Source organism: Sinohyriopsis cumingii, chromosome 16 (genome assembly GCF_028554795.1).
Source record: "Sinohyriopsis cumingii isolate HCF-2022 chromosome 16, ASM2855479v2, whole genome shotgun sequence".
Taxonomy (NCBI): domain Eukaryota; kingdom Metazoa; phylum Mollusca; class Bivalvia; order Unionida; family Unionidae; genus Sinohyriopsis; species Sinohyriopsis cumingii.
This window is the reverse complement of record NC_142976.1, coordinates 39,912,091-39,929,353: the sequence shown is the minus strand read 5'-3', so window position 1 is coordinate 39,929,353 and position 17,263 is coordinate 39,912,091. Positions and strand designations below refer to the sequence as shown.

Here is a 17,263-nt window from a genome sequence, read left to right as displayed (position 1 = left end):
CATGAATTGTACAGGTCAGATGGAGGAGAATTTGCAGGAAATGCTGAGAAATAGCCAGAACTTCAGTTTGGTGGAGATGACTAAGCACTCAGCTAAAACGCTTGTAAAATCTTACCAAAACTGCATCGAAAACTCAAGACATCAAGCTGAACCAATGATACAAAACGAATTTCCAAGCTGAACTCGGCAAAAAGTCGGATAAGACTTGTTGGACCTGAATGGTCAGAGATATCTCTTTGTGACTGATTAGTTTTCACGCTACATTGAAATAGGAAAACTGCAAAAGACAGGATCCAAAGCAATCGTCAGTCATCTCAAATTAATCTTTGCGGGACACGATATACTAGAAGTGTTAATTTCAGGTAATGGTGCGCAATACACATGCAAAATACTCAAAGGATTTGCAAAATATTATGGATTCAGGCATATTAGAAATGGTCAAAAATATCCACCGATTCTTGCCGATAGAGCTCTTCAAACAATTTAAAGAAGGCTATAAAAGGCAAGCGATCCTTGCATAGCTCTTTTGACATATCATGCAACGCCATTACTTAATAGATGCAGCCCTGCCTAATTAATGATCGCGCTTGAAATACGAAAAATAAAAAAGCACATCAAGTATGGAATAAAATATGGATCAAAGATAATTTTTCTTGATTAGTTGTTAAATATGAGGCATCCACACCCTGTTCATACATGGTAGCAAATGACCTAGAGATAGGGCGTAATAGGCCAAATTTTATTCCCATGCCTACCATGGTATCAGAGTCTGTCGTAGTGAACGTTTTAAATTCCGATACTTTGTTGGATAAAAGCAAACCAGTTCCAGTTAGACAAAATGGATATTTCACACGTTCGGGAAGATTGTCAAAACCACCTGAGAGACTGAACATGTGAAAATGAAGCTGACATTAATTTGTTTACAAAAGCAGTCACCAGATCACATTTAACTTTAAATCTTGACATACTCTGGAGAGGATATGTAGTGTTAATCCAATTAGCTCAAAAATCTCACTCAAATGTTCTTGGCAGTAAAGGTGATAGAGACATTCCACACTGGACAGGAGCTGGTTAATGTTATGCCTTCACTAGAGTTTAAATTCTTTGAGTAAAATAATCTCAGTGCAGTTTGTCTCCTCTTCACAACTGTACTGATATATTGTAAATAGTAAATATTATAGATCGCCTGCTGAAGCTATTATTGAAATAACAAATAGCATTACAGTACTGACACAGTTGTATTATTTGTCCTTCGCGTGCATAGCCCTGAAAGACCTCTTTCAGGATTTTATGACATAACTTCTTTATACTCCTGAGTGAGATCAATGGCTGTATATTTTCACTGAATAAACTTTCTTTCCTTGGCATAAATATTTTTAAAAGCGATACCCATACACCTCATCGGCAAATAGCGTTTTTTTTTTTCTTTTCTCTTATACAAATTGATTCTCCAGGTTGATTACCAAAATTTCCCAATGAATGGGCGAAACGCTTTTTAAGGATAGAAGCTCAAAGCAAGTTCATATTTTCTTCCAATAAATTTAGCTTCACATGCAACTGTATATTGTCTACATCATCGTCGCTAGCCAAGATTCGATATGCTAACCTTATTTACAGACATCTATGTAGATAGGGTTAACATATCGGAACCATTCGCTAGCGAAGATGCATATATGTGTACTTTAATAATCTTGTGTGTATATGTGTGTTTACGTCCTACTTGACTCTATTCATAGATGGGAATGTATCTTAAAGTGTGTAGCCTATTATGCGTAGTATCGCTCTTAGTATATAAAACGATGACGTATGTTGGTTCGGCAGGTCACATGATATTTAAGGTCACATGGAAAATTATTTTTCAAAATGGAGGAGAAGGAGGAACGAAGGCCGTTGCTCGAGAATGAAAGCCAATACACAGAAACGTCTCCACCGTATATAAATGCAAATGGAGGTTCATATTTTTAAATTATTTTTTAGTCAATCTATTTGCAAGAGTAGATTTCAATTTCTTTTACAGTATTTTAATATAACGACTTTATGATGAATAATGTATTCTCGATATAGATGCACACAAGACGTTACTTTTAAGTTACACCATTTCAGAAGTATACTCATTTCATAGTTATATATCTCATTTAATTGTAAATGTAAGTTAATTTATTAAAAATAGGCATTGATATATTCCGTCCGACTTCTTGGCATGTTCAACCACAGTTACTCGTATCGTTGCTTACAATTGACCTGTCATACATGTACTATATAACTACAAGGGAAGACCGTTGTCTCCTTGCTCGCGCGACCTATTTAAGAATAAACGCTGATATTTCAAGCCACGCTTTGCGTAGCTTAATAAATTTGGTACCGATATTTACCTCAGGCATTCAACTGTGTATATCTATCAAAAGTTTGACTTAATATCATACCTTTAAGGAATGCCAAACATTTTCTCACAACTGTGTCATTGTATTTATCAGACAATACTGTCAATGACCAGTACTAATCTCCATACCATTTATCAGTATTTCAAAATCCACTTTTCTTGCCACTCAGTGGATTAGTGGGAGTGTCAGCCAGAATTTTGCTTTCACTACATGCAGACTCCATATTTATGCATTAAAGTCTGTTGACAAAAAGGCTTGGATTTTCTTTGTAAGTTATGCATTCATGGACTCACTGGAAAGTGTTATTTATTGGATATTTTATTGAAGGAAAGATGATATCACCATTGCAGAAATTTGTATCAATTTCTTTACAGAGTACGGAGTACTATCTCCTACCTACCTGTGCTGAATAGTGCATACCAGTAAGTTACCCCTGGCAGTATTGCACATTGCACATGGGCTGAAAGGTTTCCCTGCAATATTTTGTCCTATGTCCTCTTGACAATGTGTACCCCTCCAGGGTACACTGTTTTTTTTTTTTTCTGAAAAAGGTTGAAATATATTCCTGAAACTTTTATTTTGTGGATATCCATGTCTATGTTGGCATTGGCATTAGCCACACTTGCAGTTTGAAAAGTTGATAGAACTTGTCAACAAATGTATTGTGATGATTTATGATGATAAAAGAAATTTGTATAAAATATATGTTGAAAAGGCATAAAATCTAAAAGAACTATGGAAAATTCTGAATGATTTTACTCCAAAAATATTAACACTAAGATACCAGATCAACCAATAATTGATGTGACAATGATATACATTATATTGCTAACAGATTTAATGAGCACTTCTTTATTGTAACAAACTTGAATTCCAAGGCCTCACATTATAATGTAAAAAATAACAAATTATGATATTTTATTTAATCTAAATTCCTGAAAAGGCACAATTCACTATTTGATTTGCCATGTGCCAATGTGGTAAGTAAACTGGAAGACATAAACTCAAGAAATTGGCTGGATTGAACCAAATAGATCTATTCATTTTGACAGGTGTTATTGCTCCATGTCTTAAAAAAATAATTAATCAAAGCCTTACTAAGGCTTCCCATTGCAACTTTATTTAATGGGTTCAAAATCAAGTCCAGATAATTATAGACCAATATCTATTCTGCCAGCCAAGATATGTTTCCAAACATCTCTACGATTACCTGTCAAAGTACCATTTTATTATTCACCCATCCAAATCTGGATTTAGATAAAACTACTCCTGTCAGTCTCTGCTAACACAAATCACTGAGCGCCATTAGGTATGGTCTGACCTGCTGGGTCTATTTTATGACTGATGGGACACCAGTGGTATAATGTAAAACACTTAAGTCATTTTCGAGCTACAGTTTATATCTAATATACAGACTCTAAAGTTCGTCCACCTCTCTGAGTTCTACACAATCTATCACTCCATTTTGTCTGCTAGGTATCTTATCTCAATTACATTCCCATTTCATATCTCAGACTATCATGTACTCCTTTCTTTTCTTGTTCTATCTATCTATCTATCTATCTATCTATCTATCCTTACATACAAACTATGATTGGCTAACTATTCCATACTCAAGGTCAGCCCCCCATCCCCCCCAGATCATACTATAACTATAACTAAATGGTGCTGAAACAGCATTACATATGATCCATTTACCCAGATTTGTCATGATGCTGACTTCTTTACCTAGATGTGACAAAGCCTTTATGAAACTCCAAAACTTGACTTGCTATTGATATGTTTTCCTGCTCTCACACCCAGCTTACATTAGTTTTTATGATGCTAACCTAGTCACCCATATTTATCATTGCTTCCCCAACATCTATTCCAGAACTTCCAACACATCTATTCCAGAAACTCCTATATTTCCCAAATTCTCATACCCAACATATTACTAGTTAGAAACCTGATATTGGTACTATTCTGTTATTTCCTGCCCCTTCAAACTTTTATATTTTACTTTTTCCCACACTAAATATCCCTTTGGTCTTGTGTGCCCCGCTTCCATTTTTATTTTGCTCAGCAAAATTGTTATTAATCATTCAAGCTTCAGTACAGACAAATATCCTGTAGTATTATATATATCAGAAATTTTTAAATGTCAGATCAACCTTTCTCCTAACCAAAATATACGCCATCTTCCTTTGAAGTACGTGTACTATATATATGCATCATAGAGTAACTAGTTTACAACTTGCATTTGTACAACAATATATATTCTCAGTTTACAAACAACATGAAAATCATGACAAGATGGAGGTGGACAGGACAAATCAATTTACTCAATACAGTAATAATGTCATGTTAATTCCATTCATCTTAAAGTTTGCTCATTACAGATTGTGTCCATATTTTCTTTCTACTTTGTTTATTTGAGTACAACCATTTACACATGCATGACTGTAGATTCCCGTGTGCACCATAAAGCAAGCAAGGTAGACCATACATGACAGAGACAGTATGGTTATGAATAGTTCTAAAATTATGCCCATTAGAAATAAGTTTTCTTTTAAACAATTTTGTCTCATACCTTATGTGTCACATCTGCTTCCATACACCACACCTTTATTTTTGTAAAACTTATGAATTCTCAGATTATCACTGTTTACTTCATCCAATGGCTGTCATACCATGAACTTTGCAAAAATGAACACTCTTCCCCAGAATGTTTGTACACGCTTTAATTAATACTTTAGACTTTTTTTGCAATTTAATACTGCTTCACCCTTTTTTCTTGTAACCTGGGTCAGAAATTATTTCAAATTCTGCTAATTCAACCAAGCAATACAAACCTTAACCAATCTTGTAATGAAAAAATCTTAAAAACCAAATGGTCCTAATGAGTGGATCCAATTTTCACAATTTTGACAAGAATTGGCTCTTGGCTTGCATTAAGTTGGCCTCACAAATAAAAGAACAAAGCCTTAGAAAGCCAAATAGACAATCGTATGGTCTCTTTATTTTTGTTATAATTTTGTCTGTTTCTCATCCCATGCATGTAATTAGGTGGTGTTTCATTCCTGGGTTGCTTTTGCATGTTCTTTTTCCCTTGAGAGTTTTATATTTATGAAGCTTTCTAATTAGATAAAGGGATATGTCCTTCTCCTGTAACCAAGTAGATTCTAGTTTTCCTACCCATTTGACCAGTACCAGTTTATGCCTCTACTAGGTTTACTGTACATCAAAAAATCTTGGGGGCCCTGAGTGGCCGAGTGGTCTAAAGTGCTCACCCTTACAGATCACTGCCATCTCACCTCTGTCTGCGTGAGTTCGAGTCTCAGGCTTGGCTAACGTGGGTACGTGAGAAAGCTTGCCAGTAGCTTCTCATGGGTCTGTGGTTCTTCCCGGGGTTTTCCCAGGTTCTTCCTCCACCAGTTATGATGGCCGCCATGTATAGCCTATCTTGTGCTGAAAAATGGCATTAAACCCTACAACAACAACAACAACAACACAAAATCTTGTCAACAGTTTGCCAGACTGTTTGATTATCTGACCCACTTGGGTGTGTAATAAAGTCTGTCTCTATATCTTTAACAGGGATCAGTTCTGGGTTAAATTCCCTTTCTCTGTTTATCCACTGGCCTGGTGGATTGGTGGGATTTAGGTCATTAGAAATATATCCCTTAAGACTGTTGGCATGGATTAAAGACTTTTAATAGCATATTTGTCTTGCAATCCCTCAATTTAAACCTATGATTATCCAGTACCTGGGTGATATAGTATGGACCAACCCATTTATGACACACAGCTTGGAAGACATACCTACTGGAATTTTAGAGTTTCGATTAATATTATGTTGCTGCTTATATTTAGCTTGAGCCTGCGGATGTTTTTCCTAGCCATTTCTCAATACAACTCTTGACCTTCAAGGATTTTAGCCAAATGTGTTGAGCTGATATGCTTGATGTTGAAGAGGGTAATAATACTGTATCAATGGGAGTGCCCGAACAGCAAAATATAAGGTGAAAGCTGTTGACTGACTTGAAGGAGTAGCCCTATAACTAAGCATCACACTTTGCAACAGACTTGGCCAGATTGACTGTTTTTCACCACATGGCCAGTTTGACTGTTTTCACCACTTGGCCAGATTGACTGTTTTCACCACATTGCCAGATTGGCTGTTTTTCACCACATGGCCAGATTGACTGTTTTTCACCACATAAAGCTCTGAGTGTAGTTGCTATGCTCTCATTCATGCACTCGCAAGCTGCGTTCCCCTCTGGGTGGTAGCTAGTTGATTTAATTTTTTAAATTGGGGAAAATTTTTGACCCATGTCAGTAGGAATGCCCCAAATGGACAAATGAACTCATTGTAAAGAATTCTGACCATTTCTCCTGCCTCACAATCTTTGAGGGGAATGCCTCTGGCCATTTGCTGAATGCATCCACATTTAAAAAATAGGACAAATCTTTCCCCATTATCACCTTTTGGTAGGGGACCCAAGATGTTCATATGAATGCAGCAAAATGCTTCTTCTACTGGCAGCAGCTATAAGGGTGTATTTCGGTGATGCACATCTCATTTTACTCTCTGACAAGTCTAGCATGATTTAACATAATACTGACTGTCCCTTTACACGTTTAGCAAAAAAAATTCTAACCCGATGGTATGGTATGTTTTATCAATACTCGGTTGGGCTGCATTGAGAGCATCATGATAACGATAACATTATTTCATTGCGGAGGGATTGAGGTACTGCTTCACTATTTTAACACTTTTGTGTATTTTTCCCCACGAGTAATATAAATGGAAAAGGATCCCATTTCATTTATGTACCGATTTGCCTCAACTACAGTTAGCCTAGGAGAGCCTTTTTCTTTTGTTCTGGCATGGCCATATTTTCTGAGTACTTGATCATCCCTTTTAACTCAGGATCAGAGAGTTGCATATCCCTAAGTATAATGTCGCCGTCTTAGTAAGAAGGGTGGTTAATTGGATTTGGCTGTCGTTATCTAGAGGATATCCTTGCTCGATATTATAGCCTGGTGGGAGTGGAAAGATAGAATTTCAACAGAGAACTGAGCAATACTATTGGGAAGAAACAATGCAATACAAGCCCCCTTAGACAAGAAAAAAACAAATTTAATCAAACAAATTAATATTGACAGTTCCAATTCAACTTAAGTTACGTCAACAGAATTTAATAGCAGTGTCTAATTTGGATTTATTTCATCATAATAATGAGTGGTGAAAATAGTGCAATGTCCACGACTAATTGTATCACCTTCCTCCCTTGACCATGTGTCAGTGTCTTCCTATTTCCTCTAGCCTTCCTATTCTCTATGCTTCACCCCTTCCTGAACTTCCTAATCCTTAATTCTGACCTTGTCACTTCTTTTTTCAGACTTCCGTTTTTGGGCTGTCCCATCTCTCCCCTGAAAGTTGTTCATTAAAGGACAAAATTACCCCATAATCTCTATATGTACCACTTCCTACATGTACATAAGTTCCCTCATTTATGACTTAATCCAATAGAATATCACCCTCACTTCAAAGCGACTGACCATAAATTAATACGTGAGTGGTATATCCAACATTACGATATCTCTTTATCTACACTACCACATGCTCAATTACTATTGCATAAAAGTCACAAATTTCTAGCTCACAGCAATCCCTAACTCACAAGATTATTTAAACATTACAAAATCAGATATAAATATGCAATTATCGTTCATTCACGATAATCAGTATCGTCCTATGAAATCCTACACATATGAAAAATTGGATAGCATGCAATTGTCAATACTATCAATGAACTAGTAACTGTAAAATTAAAGAGATAAATTGCATAACAACTCTAGTATTGACAAATTTCCATGAAACTGAATAAACGATACATAATATGGATCCTATTCATATCAAACACATTTGCATAAAACAAACAATCAAAAATAGAAGATTGCATGGAAAATTAAAATTGCTGCCTTAATACTGTTCTCTTTTAGAAATTGTACATCCTAGCACTAAACCCTGTCTTTTCTTACAAGACAGCCTCCTGTTAAATGAGGAAAGCAGTATTCTTTTTAGGCTTCCTTGGAGTCAAGCTACTCTCTCTCAGGAAGTTTAAGACTAAAGAATTTTGACCAAGGTCGTCACTTTAAATTCACATTACTTCTAAAGTGTGCACCTTAATTTACTCTGGCCAGTTGTAAGCAGTGGTTCCTAAATGATCCCAAGATAATCATTTCTTTCATCAGATTTTAGACAGACTTGAAAATCTGTGAACTACGGTGCATATAAATTTCCCTTTGAAAATGATAATTTGACATGGGTTCCTATCAAGTGGTTATGGTTGGTAGCTCAAATGTTTACTTTCTTAGCACAACATTGCAATGCCCTGGTCAGATCTTATTGGGTCATAAATGCTAGACTTTCGAGTTTTAACACTGACATTGGGGGAGAAAAGAAGATAGGTTGAAGTGCCCCTTTACAAAGACTTTTCTGGTGTAAATGTGATAAAATTTTAATGCTTAATGCATTCAGCTTTAAGGTTCAATACAAATTAAAAATTCAACACTTCACTTTAGATTATATGAACTTAAGGCTAATACTTCCCTAACATGATCAGTAGGCTGTATATTCCTATTGTCCTCAGTTCCTGAACTTAAGGCTAACACTTTCCTAACATGATCATTAGGCTCTATATTCATATAGTCCTCAGTTCCTGAATTTAAGGCTAACACTTTCCTAACATGATCAGTAGGCTCTATATTTATATTGTCCTCAGTTTCTGAACTTAAGGCTAACACTTCCCTAGCATGATCAGTAGGCTCTGTATTCATATTGTCCTCAGTTCCTGAACTTAAGGTTAACACTTCCCCAACATGATCAGTAGGCTCCATGTTCATATAGTCCTCAGTTCCTGAGCTTGAGGCTAACACTTCCCTAACATGATCAGTAGGCTCTATATTCATATAGTCCTCAGTTCCTGAACTTGAGGCTAACACTTCCCTAACATGATCAGTAGGCTCTATATTCATATTGTCCTCTGTTACTGAACTTAAGGTTAACGCTTCCCTAACATGATCAGTAGGCTCTATATTCATATAGTCCTCAGTTCCTGAACTTAAGGTTAACACTTCCCTAACATGATCAGTAGGCTCTATATTCATATAGTCCTCAGTTCCTGAACTTGAGGCTAACACTTCCCTAACATGATCAGTAGGCTCTATATTCATATAGTCCTCAGTTCCTGAACTTAAGGTTAACACTTCCCTAACATGATCAGTAGGCTCTATATTCATATAGTCCTCAGTTCCTGAACTTGAGGCTAACACTTCCCTAACATGATCAGTAGGCTCTATATTCATATAGTTCTCAGTTCCTGAACTTAAGGTTAACACTTCCCTAACATGATCAGTAGGCTCTGTATTCATATAGTCCTCAGTTCCTGAACTTGAGGCTAACACTTCCCTAACATGATCAGTAGGCTCTATATTCATATAGTCCTCAGTTCCTGAACTTAAGGTTAACACTTCCCTAACATGATCCGTAGGCTCTATATTCATATTGTCCTCTGTTACTGAACCTAAGGTTAACGCTTCCCTAACATGATCAGTAGGCTCTATATTCATATAGTCCTCAGTTCCTGAACTTAAGGTTAACACTTCCCTAACATGATCAGTAGGCTCTATATTCATATTGTCCTCTGTTACTGAACTTAAGGTTAACACTTCCCTAACATGATCAGTAGGCTCTATATTCATACAGTCCTCAGTTCCTGAACTTAAGGCTAACACTTTCCTAACATGATCAGTAGGCTCTATATTCATATTGTCCTCTGTTACTGAACTTAAGGTTAACGCTTCCCTAACATGATCAGTAGGCTCTATATTCATATAGTCCTCAGTTCCTGAACTTAAGGTTAACATTTCCCTAACATGATCAGTAGGCTCTATATTCATATAGTCCTCAGTTCCTGAACTTGAGACTAACACTTCCCTAACATGATCAGTAGGCTCTATATTCATATTGTCCTCAGTTACTGAACATAAGGCTAACAGTTCCCTAACATGACCAGTAGGCTCTATATTCATATAGTCCTCAGTTCCTGAACTTAAGGTTAACACTTCCCTAACATGATCAGTAGGCTCTATATTCATATAGTCCTCAGTTCCTGAACTTGAGGCTAACACTTCCCTAACGTGATCGGTAGGCTCTATATTCATATTGTCCTCAGTTACTGAACATAAGGTTAACACTTCCCTAACATGATCAGTAGGCTCTATATTCATATAGTCCTCAGTTCCTGAACCATGGCTGAAAAGGTGTCATTTGCCTTTGCAACTGATGCACAGTACTGATGCAGGCCATTGTAGTACATATTCTACCATTTTACCCTCCCTAATTTGTGTATCAGTGCTAATGTGTGCAACTACCACTTCATGTACTTGATCATCAGGGATTTCTCCAGATTGATTTGGGTATTCTCTATGTGACAGTCCATCTGCATTTGAATTTAGCTTTCCTTCCCTGGAATGTGTTTTTAAAAAAAATAGCTCTCTAGAAGCAATGCACACCTTAACAACACTTCACTTTAGATTATATGAACTTAAGGCTAATACTTCCCTAACATGATCAGTAGGCTCCATATTCCTATTGTCCTCAGTTCCTGAACTTAAGGCTAACACTTTCCTAACATGATCATTAGGCTCTATATTCATATAGTCCTCAGTTCCTGAACTTAAGGCTAACACTTTCCTAACATGATCAGTAGGCTCTATATTCATATAGTCCTCAGTTCCTGAACTTAAGGCTAACACTTTCCTAACATGATCAGTAGGCTCTATATTTATATTGTCCTCAGTTTCTGAACTTAAGGCTAACACTTCCCTAGCATGATCAGTAGGCTCTGTATTCATATTGTCCTCAGTTCCTGAACTTAAGGTTAACACTTCCCCAACATGATCAGTAGGCTCCATGTTCATATAGTCCTCAGTTCCTGAGCTTGAGGCTAACACTTCCCTAACATGATCAGTAGGCTCTATATTCATATAGTCCTCAGTTCCTGAACTTGAGGCTATCACTTCCCTAACATGATCAGTAGGCTCTATATTCATATTGTCCTCTGTTACTGAACTTAAGGTTAATGCTTCCCTAACATGATCAGTAGGCTCTATATTCATATAGTCCTCAGTTCCTGAACTTAAGGTTAACACTTCCCTAACATGATCAGTAGGCTCTATATTCATATAGTCCTCAGTTCCTGAACTTGAGGCTAACACTTCCCTAACATGATCAGTAGGCTCTATATTCATATAGTCCTCAGTTCCTGAACTTAAGGTTAACACTTCCCTAACATGATCAGTAGGCTCTATATTCATATAGTCCTCAGTTCCTGAACTTGAGGCTAACACTTCCCTAACATGATCAGTAGGCTCTGTATTCATATAGTCCTCAGTTCCTGAACTTAAGGTTAACACTTCCCTAACATGATCCGTAGGCTCTATATTCATATTGTCCTCTGTTACTGAACCTAAGGTTAACGCTTCCCTGACATGATCAGTAGGCTCTATATTCATATAGTCCTCAGTTCCTGAACTTAAGGTTAACACTTCCCTAACATGATCAGTAGGCTCTATATTCATATTGTCCTCTGTTACTGAACGTAAGGTTAACGCTTCCCTAACATGATCAGTAGGCTCTAAATTCATATAGTCCTCAGTTCCTGAACTTAAGGTTAACATTTCCCTAACATGATCAGTAGGCTCTATATTCATATAGTCCTCAGTTCCTGAACTTGAGGCTAACACTTCCCTAACATGATCAGTAGGCTCTATATTCATATTGTCCTCAGTTACTGAACATAAGGCTAACAGTTCCCTAACATGACCAGTAGGCTCTATATTCATATAGTCCTCAGTTCCTGAACTTAAGGTTAACACTTCCCTAACATGATCAGTAGGCACTATATTCATATAGTCCTCAGTTCCTGAACTTGAGGCTAACACTTCCCTAACGTGATCGGTAGGCTCTATATTCATATTGTCCTCAGTTACTGAACATAAGGTTAACACTTCCCTAACATGATCAGTAGGCTCTATATTCATATAGTCCTCAGTTCCTGAACCATGGCTGAAAAGGTGTCATTTGCCTTTGCAACTGATGCACAGTACTGATGCAGGCCATTGTAGTACATATTCTACCATTTTACCCTCCCTAATTTGTGTATCAGTGCTAATGTGTGCAACTACCACTTCATGTACTTGATCATCAGGGATTTCTCCAGATTGATTTGGGTATTCTCTATGTGACAGTCCATCTGCATTTGAATTTAGCTTTCCTTCCCTGGAATGTGTTTTTAAAAAAAATAGCTCTCTAGAAGCAATGCACACCTTAACAAGCGACCTTCTTTCTCTTTGGTTGACTGTATCGTTTTAACTGGTTTTAATTGCAGCATGATCGGTAGAGACCACAAATTACCAGGATGCTAGGTATACATGGAAATAGCATATACCTTCTACAAAAGCTAGACATTCCAGGTCCATAATTCCCCTGTTCTTTTCAGTCTTTCTGAAAGCTGTTCCGTCATAAGGCACAACCCTTATTCTATGTTTTCCTTCTTTCTGTCCTAAACTATAGCCAATACCTATGCTGCTTGCATCCATGTACAGGATAAATTATTTCTCAAAATCAGGGTGACATAAAATGGGGGCTGTGGTCAAGGTAGCCTTAAGAGTCTTAAAAGAATTATTACATTCTTCAGTCCAGAAAGGTTTGATGGTAATTACATAGACCTAAAAATGAGCTCACATCATTCTGTGATTTGGGCAGGGGAAACTTGGATGTGGTCTTCACCTTTTTCTGGTCTACACCAATGTGTTCTTTAGAGAAGATATGGCCAGTGTATTTTACTTGAGAGACTGTAGTACAACTGTCCAGTTACATCTGCAGTATCATCAAACCGAGGTATAGGGAAGCTCATTGGTTTTGTAACCTTGTTTAATGCCCAATAACCTATTGCAAACCTGAATTCCCCATTTGTTTTTTTTACCAGTACTACTGAGCTTAGCCATGGGGTATTGGCCTCTTCTATTATATCATGAGGTAACATTTATTTGGTCTGTCTTTCTGTCTCCTTCTTAGTTGCAGGGGTAGTGTGGTAGAACCTCTGTTTATTGGGAAGGGCATCCCCTGTATCTATCTCATGATAATATACATTGGTACACCATAATTCAGAAATTTCTGGGGCAAACACATCCCTAATTTTACCTAAAAATATCTGTAATTTTGTTCCTTCTCAATCAGTTATGTCAGAATTGGAGAGATTAAATCCTAAGCCCTAACACATACTTATATATTTGAGGTCAATGTCCTTGGAGACCAGCTGAACTAAACCTTGAGGTGTTGCTTGCAGCTAGGAAAGTGCCAAGCTGTTTAATTTTAGTTACAGAGAACTGATTTAAATCCCTTTTAACATTCCCAGGACCCCCTTCCTGTTAACATTCCCGGGACCCCCTTCTTGTTAACATTCCCAGGACCCCCTTCCTGCATAGCTATAGAGAATGCCTGTTCTAACCCGAATGAGCCAGTACAGTATCTGGCCTTACTTCTTTTACCAAGGCCAATGGCTGGTTATGCTTCAGTTTGATCTCTTGAGTTGGATTTAGATCTTGATGGCTAGTAATGTTACCTTTCACTTCCACTTAAAGCACCTAGACCCTAAAATATTGAGCTTTGCTGGAAGACTGGCCACTGATTCTAGCAAATTAGTGCCTGCTCTTGCCATTGACCCTATTTTAACCAGAACTGTTGTTGCAGACCTTGGTAATATAGTTACATTGCTCATTAGCCTTGCCAGACTTAACTTCTTTTCTGACTGTGATATTCTCACCACTGACATACAACCATGTAACTCTATGCAGTTACATGTATTTGCATAATCTATCTTTGCTTTTTGGTTTTGCAAGAAATCTGTGCCTAATATGACTGAGTATTTGAGGTTTTCAGTTACTTGAAAATTTTGTATCAACTCTCAAAGTGACCTACCAGTATAGGTAGTATCACATGTCCTTTAGTAGTGATACCCTTTTCATCTGCACCCCGCAGAATTACCAGCTCTGAATTTTCCAAAGAATATTCATTAACTAACCCTGACTGTTTGTATGCCATCTCTGAAATGCATGACACACCGTGCGCACCTGAATCTAGTTAAGCCTGAAATACTTGTCTACCTATTATAATATTGATCTTGCTTCTGTCTAAGGTACTACAGTAAAACCTGTCTTGAAAGACCACTGCTAATGTGAGACCACCTCTTTTGAGAGACCACATTCTCTGTGCACACATTTATTGATTATGTATAGCATTGTGACCTGTTATGAGAGACCACCTGTCTTGACAGACTATAATTTTTGGTGAAAGAAGTGGTCTTTCAAGACAGGTTTTACTGTATTATACACTATATATTTCCTTTACCTTTATGCCTTGGCAAAATTTGGCTGCCTATTCCTAGGGATCTGGGCACGATGACCTGGGATAGGTGCATATCCCTATCTCAACTTTACTTTTGGTGGTGTGCATGGTGCGGACCGACATGCATCCTTTATGTGCCCCAATTTGTCACATTTAAAGCACCTTGCATTTTGGAATCTACAATCTGATGCTTTATGGCAGTACTCACCACATTGTTAACATGGGCTTGTTGTTTTCCTGGAATTCCCAGTGGTTTCAGCTTTTTTTGCTGCTCCTTTCCTTATGCAACGCATTAAGAGAGATATTTCTGAGCCTTAGTTGCTGAATTTCCACTCTCAATTTCAAAATCTCTCCTATTTTTTTTAATTCACTGCCTCCACAGAATGAGCCATGCTTACATACTTCAATATATCCTCCAGTGTTTTTGTCTCCTTAGATAAGACAAATGATCACACACTTGAATCCAGTCCATTGATTGCTATGTCAGAGATTTCTAAAGTTGATTTCCCCAGGTCGATCCTGATCTATATGCTGATGATACCTTGCATAAGTCTGATTCAAACATTAAAACTGTGGAAAAAATTTGGATAAAGATTTAAGTCAAGTTGAATACTCACTGAATAACATGTTTATCAATCCCCCCAAAACCAAGGTAGTGTTGCTTGTAACTAGGGAAAGATTGTAAGTGAACAAATCCAAATTTTGATATATATCTTCATTAATCAAATTGAAAATGTTTACACAAAAAAACTTTTCAGAGTTCATATTGATAATTATCGAGACTGGTGTAACATATTTCTTCTTTAGTAAACACAAATTTAACTTGTACAGAGGATAAAATGTTATCTACCACTTAGCTATTGGAAATTATTTTACGATGCATTCATTCTTCCTATTTCGGACTACTGATACACAATTTAAGGAAATAAACTGTCAACTGATGGTAATATTGAAACTATCTGCAGACTTCTAAAAAGGGCAGCTGGAATTTGCCTAAATTTGCCATTTGATACATCATCCAGAATTGTATTCTCAAAATTGAATAACTGATATTTGAATACAGATTAGTCTAACAAAGCCCATATTAATGTTCAAAGTAAAGAATGAACTTCATCCACAATATTTCAGTGATATGTTTTATTTTGAGTCAGAAAAATAGTACCAAGGACCTAAACTGAAATATAAAAATAGTACCAAAGACCTAAATTGAGATATAAAAATAGTACCAAGGACCTAAAATGAGATATAAAAATAGTACCAAAGACCTAAACTGAGATACAAAAATAGTACCAAGAACCTAAACCGATATATAGAAATAATACCAAGGACCTAAATTGAAATATAAAAATAGTACCAAGGATCTAATTGAGATATAAAAATAGCCCAAGGACCTAAATTGAGATATAAAAATAGTACCAAGGAACTAATTGAGATCAGTTACAAATGTTCATTGCAATACACCATTTTCAAAAACAAATACTTAAAAAACAAATCATTTGCTTACTCTGTTGCTTATCTGTGGAATGAACTCCTAAAAGCAATTAGATCAGAAACAAATCTAAATGTGTTCAAAGCAAGCAATATATTAAAAACTATCTCAAAAGGCAGTTTTTATGGTAAATATTGAAATACATGCACTCCAATTTATTTTGTTAATGAACATCAGATACACTTTGTGTTTTTATACCTAATGCATTTATGCTTGCATTATTATAGTTTTGTTTGTTTTCTCTTTGTTTCTTTTTTCTTGTATTTACAACAGTTTATTCATACTGAGGTCCTGAGGGGAGAATAGTACATGTATATTGTTTTGAGTTTCCTCATCAAATAAAGTACTTACAATGTAAGGATTACATCCCATTTCAGCTGGTCAGAGGACATTGTGGAAAACAATCCAGAATACTCAGTGGATTGTTAATTAGAAGGGATAAAAAATATTAAATAGTACAGTAGATACAAAATATGCAAGAATTTGGTCTCAATCTACAGTAAACAGAAAAAATGGTAAAATTCTGTTTTTTTGTGGGTATTTTAAAATTTATTCATTTAAATTGCTCCAGAATTTTGTTCATTTTAATGTCTTGATTCTAATGATGCATCATACAGAAATATCACATTGTAGCATAATACCAAAATTTATAATAAGCACTGAGAACGTTTTTTATTACATCACTGCTTACTTATTTCATTCCAGCACAGAATGTGGTATCACCAACACTGCCTACAGGTGCAAGACAAGAATTTATGTTTGGGGTGCCACCTATTGGACCAAATGAGTTGCCTCCCCCTTATACTCCCACAGTTCAGGGAGGAATACCCATGATCAACTGCAAAGTATGTCAGGCTCTGATAAACATCGAGGGAAAGTCCAGTCTGCATGTTGTTAAGTGTACAGTCTGTCAAGAAGCAACAGTAAATTTGC

General features: G+C 36.6%; 1 protein-coding gene across 2 annotated transcripts in view; it reads left to right on the top strand.

Moving 5' to 3' along the window:
- LOC149780262 (type II phosphatidylinositol 4,5-bisphosphate 4-phosphatase-like) overlaps positions 1-17,263 on the top strand; it is an 80,703-nt gene that overhangs the window by 29,451 nt on the left and 33,989 nt on the right. The window contains exons 1-2 of one of the 2 annotated variants that reach the window (XM_089937072.1): positions 1,834-1,951; positions 17,036-17,253. In XM_089937072.1, the coding sequence (XP_089793198.1) occupies positions 1,864-1,951; positions 17,036-17,253 (306 nt within the window). In that variant the 5' untranslated portion in view covers positions 1,834-1,863. Of the gene's footprint in view, positions 1-1,833; positions 1,952-17,035; positions 17,254-17,263 lie in introns of those variants that run through there. The other variant, XM_089937073.1, reaches the window with a different exon arrangement.